This window comes from Physcomitrium patens, chromosome 21, assembly GCF_059467195.1.
Source record: "Physcomitrium patens ecotype Gransden chromosome 21, ASM5946719v1, whole genome shotgun sequence".
NCBI lineage: Eukaryota > Viridiplantae > Streptophyta > Bryopsida > Funariales > Funariaceae > Physcomitrium > Physcomitrium patens.
This window is the reverse complement of record NC_143430.1, coordinates 7,052,125-7,061,662: the sequence shown is the minus strand read 5'-3', so window position 1 is coordinate 7,061,662 and position 9,538 is coordinate 7,052,125. Positions and strand designations below refer to the sequence as shown.

Genomic DNA, 9,538 nt, shown 5'->3' with positions numbered 1-9,538 from the left:
TTGAGGTGCCACAACAGCTCCACTGGAAAGATTAGAAACACTTGTATTGTGCGTTCAAATTGATCATCAATCTGGACAAACAACTAAGAATTACTACTCCAGATCCACGGTTTTCACAATCGGCTGTGGGTAACAAAACAGGAGCAGGAAAAAGAAAATACAGAAAAGAAAAAAACAGAAGCACAACCTCCACTGCATGGACATGCAATTCGATTGAGTCAAACAGGGAGGAATTGAATACCATCGAGAACTCCACGTCAAGATTTTAATTCGGAATCACGGGTAACAATGAAGATCGCACATGAGGACTGGTGGAAACGGCAGCATAGTCCCTCCCCACATGGCTAGTTCAGCAGTATTCCGGCAGTTTTTAGAGAAACAAGAATGGGTGTAAAGCGCCATATCCAGATCTGGAAGAAATATGAGAGGGAAATGACTTTGACAAGACGTGAGACTGAGTGTCCGGCTGACTGATTGCTGGAGCTCATAAAACTCGAAAATGCTATGTCCTGTAAGAGTTGCTCTCATGACCTTGGCTACCTATCCTGTGTTCACCGAGGAAATATTTGATTCTGTTCGGAAATGGAACATGGAAGCCCTAACTCAAGCCGTGAGAAACTGCAGAAGTAGCGGACATAAGAAGCTGTAGAAGTTGAAGACACTAATTCCTTTGGTGGGTGCTGGTTTTCCTCAATTAATCCTCCAACCGTGCCGGCTTCAAATTGCTGGGCCGATTTCATCATGTAACAGAATCTAGGAGCGGCATGTTTGGATGTATGCTGAGTTGAGGAACTGTTGGAAGGCTAGATTCGATGAATATGATAACCCTTTCGAGCTCCAGTAATGAAGAAGGGATTCCCATTCAATTTCCTCACAGAGCATCGACGAGATTGTTGAAAGATTGATTGTAATGTGGTGCTTGAGTGCCAGATATCGAAGCTTTGCGGCGCTCACCCAAGAAACTGGGCTGAGGGAGGCAGAAGCAGAGGCAGAAGGAGAGGAGATTTCGTGAACGGTATAATGATCGTGGAGCAAGTGTAGTGGGGTTATAGACGAGCAACTAAAGGAAGACATGGAATCTGGAAATTTCGCAACACAGGAGCAGTCTCATGTCGAGAAAGATGTTCTTGCAGCTGGGCGGGCTGCTTGCTACAAGGTTTGACGTAATTTCGTCATCTGCCTCTTTGTTGCTATGAGTTCGGAACAGCTCACCAGCTTGGACCGCCGCTCTTGATGATTTTGATAAGTGGCCTGTTCTTCTGCTTTTTTCTTCTAATCCACTGCCTTGGCCTTTTCCTCTCGCTCTCGCTGATGCCCTTTTGCATGGCCTTTAAAATAACAATTGTCGTCATTTCTGATATATGCCTCAAGAATCATGCAAATCCTGGACCGTGTTATATAATTTATGTTTTAGAGAATCGGATTTTGTTTCATTCGGATTCAACTTCTGGGCCGTCGGAAATCCTCTCTCGTAGTTCAAGATTGCCGGGGTTCAAGGTCCTTCGTGGCGTAGACGAGTATGCATTGTCCTTCCAAGAGGTGAATGACACCCGAAAGGAAAACACCCTCAAAATTTTTTCTAGTTAATTGTAAATAAAATTGGGACGATTGCCGATGCACGTATCTTTCTTGTCAGAAAATGACCGATATGCAGCTGGATCACCCCACTTATTGTTCTCGAAGGTCTTAAGAGTCTCTACACAAAGTCCTAGTCGACTGGCTTCTTACTCGTTGCTCGATGCTGTAAATTTTCACAAGCCGGCAGTGTAATGTGTGCTGAGAAGAGTATCCTGCGGAGCATTAGACAAGAACTTGAACGGGATCGGGCTTTCTTTGGTCCAATTATCACCAGATGAAGTCAACCTGTGCTCGACTTGGTTTTGCTTAATAGCAATTTCAAATGCTGACTTTGCATTCTGCATTTTTAGGGTGAGTTCTTTTTGGTTAAGAAGCACACATTCAAACTGAGGCTTTCCTGTTGGAGTAACACAGGCACGGGATGTATTTTTCAATTGCGTAGAAGATGATTCTGGTCTCACAACAGCAACAGAAATTGCGTCGGCTGGACTTCTCTACCCAAAGCAGTGCAAACCTGCACGGGCATCATACGAGCAGAATTTTCGGTCGACTTGGGTGAGTGATCCCCTAACACAATTATTTACGATTGGGTTTACGATGTTTGCCTCTTGTGTCTGCACATGCTCTACGGTTTCTGATACCTGCCATTGATGTGTTTGTTTGCAGGTAAAACAATTTGACCGTCAGTTTTGTGCTAAGAAGAGAGTGAAGCGCTTATTAGACACGGGCGATCGTACTCGCGGCCCCATTCATGCACCCGTAAATAGAGCTGGTTTGCAACCTGATGAACATTGACCCCTGGCACCCATTACTGATATTTTTCTATCATCAGTTGCTAACTGCCAAGCAATTCTCATGCAAGGTTAGAGTGGTTGTGAGCACGTCTGAGCAAAAGATCAACATCACATTGTGCCCAGAGGTAGACTGATGGTGAGGTTTTATCGTGACATAGTTTCATGGTACTCGTCCTAAACACTGCATCGTAGTTTGCAAATATTGTTTATTTTGTTTGCACATTTTTTTACTTATTTCTGTTGAATGTACTGGCTCCAATTTGTATATAACAAGGATCAGCTTGGTGCTGTTGATTTTGCTGAATGACAGTTGTTTTCATTATGTTACAATGTGTAGCAGCACGTATACAGAAACAGTGGGAACAACTACTGGCTATGGTCTCATTGTTGGTATGATCAAACATGTATGAGAATAGTGTTGCACTCGAGAAAATTGTGCTTAGTTTACGATGAATTTTTCTTGCAAGCAAATCACAGTTCTTCTTCATTGCTTATGAATCGTAGTGTTGATAACCCAATAGATTGTATGAAAATTGTTCTGGTTATTCTAGTGCATTGAGGGAAAAAATAATACATTTCTCTTATTATTTAGTTATTGTCCATGTGTATAAAAACCAAACAAGATCTGTCTCAAATCTAGCTAGAAACAAAAATCTTCAAACTTAACCTTATGGTTTCACTAGTTGTGGTGAACAGGTGCAGTTGAAACAAAAAATACCTCTAGGTTCTAAAATTTTAGTGAAATCGTTTTTAGGAATTTTAGAGATTTTTATATGGCAAATATCAGGAACTTTTATCACCCATGAAAAATTTCAAAATTTCTCAACATTGTGGTTTATTGCAGGCAAAAATGTAGTTTTTGGTCAATAAGTTTTGCAAAAACAATAAACATATAGTCGCCTCTTTTTGTATTCTTTGAAGTAATATGTCAAGAATCTTAACAGCTGTATTGAAATCATATAAAATTAAAAAAATAAAACACACAAGTAACACAGGTTGAAAGTATTTTTTGTAAAAAAATCAAATCAATTACAATTATTTTACAGGTTGATTCGATTTTTTTGTAACGATAATTTTTAATTCTTGATTTTTACATATAAAAAAATCATTATTAAATTATGTTTTTTACAAAAAATTATTGGTTAGTACTTAGAGACAATAATTCTCTAATTAGTATAAATCATTATTGACAAAGTTAAGTATAGGTATGATATTTCTCATAAAAATACTTATCAACCATTAAAATTCAGTTAATCATATTCATTTTAATATCAAAAATATCATTTAAAAATAGAAATATCTTTAATCCATATTACAATTAAAAATTGATATTTTGTTAAAAGTGATTTTGCATGATTCTTAAGCTTGATAATTGTGTTCAAATAATAATATTGAAGTCTAATATTATAAATAATATTTTTTTATGAATTATTTATAATATTAGACTTCAATATTATTATCTTTCAATTTTTTCTAAAAATAATATTATAAATAAAATATGATTTATGACCTATTTCAACTTATAATTTTTATTTTTATTTTTTTATTTCCTTAATTTAATTTTATTATTTTCACTTTAGCACTTAAAAACTAAAAATATTTTTTATTTATTTATTTATTAAATAATTTAATAATAAAATATTAAATATATAGCTAAATATTACAAAAATAATTATATTATTTATTATAATATTTTTTATATTATTGATATAAAATTGATATATAAAATTGATATAAAATTCATACATATCTTTATATATATATATATATATATATATATATATATACATCTTATATAAAAATCATTGTTTTGTTAGAAAAAAATATTATTTTATATGTAGTTTGATAAATTAGGCACATAGTTCTAAAGTTAAATCAAAGAGCTTTATTAGTATGGCAAGTATATGAGAAGTTAAGACATTTTGAGGTGCACATGACTCATTCTATGTTGTGCAACCAATATTGGTGGATTGGCATATATCGATAGGCCACGACATATGTTTCTTGATGTAAAGTATGTAGTTAAGTCTTATTATGTTTTAATACTTTATTATTCTAGTTGAAGCCTTTATCTATCATTATTTTGGGCTATTGTTGATCTTTGGACTTTGTTCAACTACTTGTTGTCATTTCATATGGAGCTAAATACATATAAGTGAAGGTAGAACCGAATTTTGTACTACAATCAAAAAAGTATCATACATTGTCATGCAATTTGCATTGGTTTGAAAAAAGTCCTTGGTTCTAATCTAGAGGTTGATGAATATGGTAGTCCGCTTTGTCATGGGACTATAGTCTACAATTTGTAGGCAGTGTGCTACATATTTGGATATTCTATTTGTTTTGCTACAGTGCATAGTAGAGCTATCCTTGCAACTTAGCTATTTAACAACTTTTGTCTTCTCGGTCACGGCTATCTATGTATTTGTTTCTTAATGTGAAGTGGTGTTGACATCCTAAGGCCTATCAATTATTTTAGTCCTAACACCTTAAAATATTTTTGTTATATTGTCTATAATGTCTATGCTCATTTTTGCTCCTTTTGGTCATCTTTTCAATTCTAATAGTGTTATCCATACCTTGCACATGTAGAGTGCTCTATTTATACTATGGATAAATTTTTTGTCTTTGTTGTTTGTAATTACTAATATTGTTATAGTTTTTGGCAAAATATAAATTGAAGTTTTAATTGACATCTTATTGCTATAAGTGGTGGTGATGAGTTCTAACAAGATTGACTCCATTTGTATTTATTCTTGACAAACTTGATGTTGTACTTACATTTGTGGATTCTATCAAAAAGGGTCGATTGTTGCAAATAATTCATCTATTATACTATTTAATGATAGATGTAGGATTTGAAGTAATCATATTTGTTATTATCTTACATAAAGATCTAACTCTTATGGCAATAATTGTGGTGGAATTATCATCTTTTTTTGAAGCAGCATTGAGATGGCATAGTTATTATATTTGATAGATGTGGCATAGAATAATTTGTCTTTTTGGTTTTATTCTAATAGAGATCTAATATGGCTGCAGATCTTTCTACAAGCTTTTAAGCCAATTTTTATTATCATTTTTTAGGATTTATAGAGTACTTGGTGGAAATAGTAGGGTACTTTGTTTGTATTGAAGCTACATTTGATGCACCAAACATTCTACAATATGAACATCTTGAAAATTTAAGAGGTGTCTATATTGATTCTAATGATATTTGTGAGGATTGTGAGGTTTGTCAATTTGTTGGCTTAAGGTTATTGTATAGTATTTTGTTTTAGGATATATTGATATAGTATATTGTTATTGAGATGAAGTAGTTGATTTGAATTGCAAAGGTTGTTGTATAAGTCTCATATTGACTTAACAATAGGACAATCTCAAAAGATATATTGAATTATTTTTTTGGCTCTTGTATTGTAAAGACAACATTGGAGGTCCATTACCATAACTTGGTGCCATACATCTACGAGTATGTCTTTTATTAAGGTGAGCTACTCCATGACAACCACCTTCTAAGGTATCCATGGATGCTATAATGTTCTATAGAATAACCTACAATGTTCATCCTTGAAGTGGTGAGCTTTAAGTTTAAGTTTTTTTTTTTTTTTTAGTATTAGTATCTTATTGCCATTGCCAATTCTATACCTTTTTTGTATTGAGTAGTTATAAATATGTATAGTCTTGAGGTTTTGTTGCTTTGGCCAATGTTATTTTGATGGATCAAAGGTTAGGTGCTAAATTGGACATTCTTTTATAAGTCACAAAGATTCATGGGGTTATAATGTCTATCTCAATTAAAACCTATGATTTTGTATTTTATATTTTTGATGGCTACTTATACCTTCAATAGTTTTTTTTTTCCAAAATATAAGTCTCCTTCTTAGATTGGTTCAAGTTCCTCTAATAGTATAGATATATATTTGGTATCTTATAATTTTCATTCAACAAGGCCTTGTATGTGGCACACTTCAACTACAATTCTTCAAACATCAATGGTCTATCAATTCCACAACATGTAAGATGTTACATTGTTTAGATGCCATGGTATAAAACCAAGAATTTGATATCTTTATAGTTTTTTTGTTGTGCTATTGATTTGGTATCTAAATTAAGATGTAGTATACCAATTATATGTATCTTTATCCTAGATGTTAGAAAGGGAGTGAATTTTCTTTTGTGATTAAAATATAAATCAATGAACTTTATATGTCCTCCACATTTAACCTTCTACATCTAATATTTGTAGATTGCTACAAATTTATTGATAAAAGATTCTATTCTTATATTTTAGAAGAGTAGAAATGAGACCAAATTATAAGCTTTGTGAATTCTTTCTTATATTTTACCATAGTAGGAAGCCTTCTAAATTAGTTGATAGATTGATTTCAATCAACTAGTATACATTGAGATACAAAGTTTCATATTTAGAGTAGTAAGTTGAATTCATTTTGTCTCAAAAGAAGATTTTTCATGGCTTCATTTTGACGGTGAGTTTCTAAGCTATAAGTTTTGCCACTAAGGCTTTGGCTTAAGCTTTCAAATAAAAAATCTTTAATTTTCTTCATATTTTTGAATAGATAATAATATCTTTTTTAAACTTTGGTCCTAATTTTTCTAGTGATTATATTACAACATAAGTAGTTGCACACAAAGACTTGTACTTATTTAATGATTTTTTCATTAATACTTGTACATGATATCATATACCATATATAAGCCAATATCACTTAATTGATTGTTAGAAGTCAATCGGCTAGAGAGAATTTTTTAATTCTAAATTTTATTAATTACCTTGTAATCAATTGCAAGACTTTCTTGCTGTAGTTTTTTTCTTTTATTTTGTATCCAATTAAGAATTATAAATATTATATTATTTCTTCTTTCATTTTTTAGATTGGGTTGAGGTCTATATCCTTTTATCATGTATATTGTTTTGGAAAGGCTTACATTGTATATGTCTTATGCCAGTTGGCTTTGGCTTTTGAGGCATTATAATATTAATTGACTGTTAGCATTGATCTAATGAAGTTATTTGGATTTTATATAAGAAATAAGGCGGTATTATTGACAAATATCTAATTATTGTTTGTTGAATTGTTCAATAATTATAATCCTTAAATGGTCTATTTGGAGTCTTTTAACATATAACCTACAATGTTTGGTGCAAATAAGAATAGGTATGGTATCAAAAAACAATATTAGTATATTGAGTACTTTAGATTAATTGTTAAGCCATATTGGCCATTTATAGTAATAGTTTCTACTTCTTCTTGATTTATTACTATAATTATATTCATCTATTTGCTTGGAAATCCTAACCTTATTAGTATTGCTTCAAAAAATATCCAATTGATACAATTGTTTGCTTTTTCAAAGTCTAACAGTATTAATACTATGTCTTGATTATTTTCTTTAACCTATGCCATGGATTCAAATGCCACATAAATATTATCAATGATGCAAAGTCTTCTTACAAAGCATATATGTGATTTTTGTATCTATCTTAGAAGATTCTTTAATAAATGATTTATTAGGATTTTTTTAATAATCTCATATATAGTATTGAATAGAGAAATTGACTTGTAGTTGGTAATATAAGATGGATCTTCAAATTTAGATACAAGAGTGATCTTACTAGTATTAAGTTGTTGTCATAAACCTTTATTGGTCATTACCTTACTGACTAATTAGAGCATATCCATCTATATTTTCGACCAACATTGCTAAAAGAATTTTGTGAAGACTAAATTGAGGTCTAATGCATGCCTAGTTAGAAGCACTTTAACTACCTTGGTTAATTTTTTAACTAATATTGGTTGTTCTAGTTTTTAATTTTTTTATCTTCTAACTCTTTGAAGAATACTAAAAAGGTAGTCTTTCTTAGCTATGGAGTTATTTTCAACTATATTATCTTTATTATATAAGGTGTAGTAATACTATTAAGCATATGCTGCCATGTATTCTTATTATGATAGTATCTTGTCTTTATTATTAAATTCTTTGACTTTGATTTTTCTATATTTTTAATAAAATAGTCAAAAAAATTTGCATTATATTGATTGCCAATATAAGTCTATTTTTTTGCAACTAAGTCAAATTATTTTGTTAATTTTACTTTTTGTATTTCTTGTAATTTTTCTTGTGTAGAATTAAGGGTCTTTTTTATTACCTAATTATTCCAATTTTTTTGCAAGTGAAGTTTTGCTACTAGTACCTCTACAATTTATTCTTAATAGATAGTATGCTACTTTTTGTGCCATAGTGCGACTTTTTAGACATTGTAGTTCATCTTTGCTTTTATTGATGCAAAGATTTTTTTTATCTAATTGTCTTTTAGATGGTTGTGTATGGCGTCTTGCAATGTTTTTGTTTGAGCAAGTCTTTGCTTTGTTTTGTTTGTAGTTGTTCTTTATAAAAATATAGGATTCTTGGTAATGATTTTTTTTTTTTTTTTTTTTTTAAAGTTGTAAAATAATCTAAGATGGAAGTATATGCTTTCTATATGCCAGTCATTTTATTCTTGTTCTCTAACTCAATTCCTAAGTATGCTCTATTGATGCATATAGCTATCATATTTGGATATGGTTGCATATTATCTTAGATGTATCTTTTATCATTCATATATCTAAATTCTCTCATATTGGATAAATCTTGTAGCCTAAGTTATAGTAAAAGGTTGATTCAAGTTTTATTTTCCTTTCTTTCTTTGCTAATTGAAGATCAGCCTTCTAGCTTGTCAATAAGATCTTTGATGAAGTTGAAGTCTCTCATTATGATCCATTTTTCCTTTGGAAGAAAGTAATTGGCTATTTTTTGTTAAAAACTTGTTTATTATCTTATATAGTTGTAACTATTTATAATCAAGTTACATATCTTTTTTGATGCTAAAATGAGATATGTTAGGAATTGAAGCCTATTATAGAAAGTAGCATTATATTTGTAAATATTATTGGCTATTCTTTTGGAAGCCAAGATGGTTGTGTTGTTAATGTACCTATCATTGTGTACTAAATATATTCTTATATTCTATAATATGACTCTTTTTAAGAATTTCAATAGTTTTGAGCATTTTGTACATTCTTTTAGAAGAAGACAAAGTTCTTGTACTAAAATGATATCTACTTATGCTTGACTATTGAAAAAAAAGTATTTTATTTATTGGC

At 31.1% G+C, this 9,538-nt stretch overlaps 1 protein-coding gene across 3 annotated transcripts; it reads left to right on the top strand.

Annotated features, from left to right (window-relative positions):
- Window positions 1–351: 351 nt before the first annotated feature.
- LOC112274009 (uncharacterized) lies at window positions 352–2,676 on the top strand. Of its 3 annotated transcripts, XM_090245831.1 has the most exons (5): window positions 353–511; window positions 625–673; window positions 931–1,156; window positions 1,993–2,133; window positions 2,245–2,676. In XM_090245831.1, exons 3-5 carry the CDS (start codon window positions 1,073–1,075, stop codon window positions 2,371–2,373), a joined length of 354 nt encoding a protein of 117 aa, XP_090101957.1. In that variant the 5' UTR covers window positions 353–511; window positions 625–673; window positions 931–1,072; the 3' UTR covers window positions 2,374–2,676. The 3 variants fall into 3 exon arrangements, with proteins under 3 accessions (XP_024358903.1, XP_090101957.1, XP_073385821.1); XM_024503135.3 differs by having other exon boundaries at window positions 352–673; XM_073529720.1 differs by lacking the exons at window positions 353–511; window positions 625–673 and having other exon boundaries at window positions 680–1,156.
- Window positions 2,677–9,538: the final 6,862 nt, after the last annotated feature.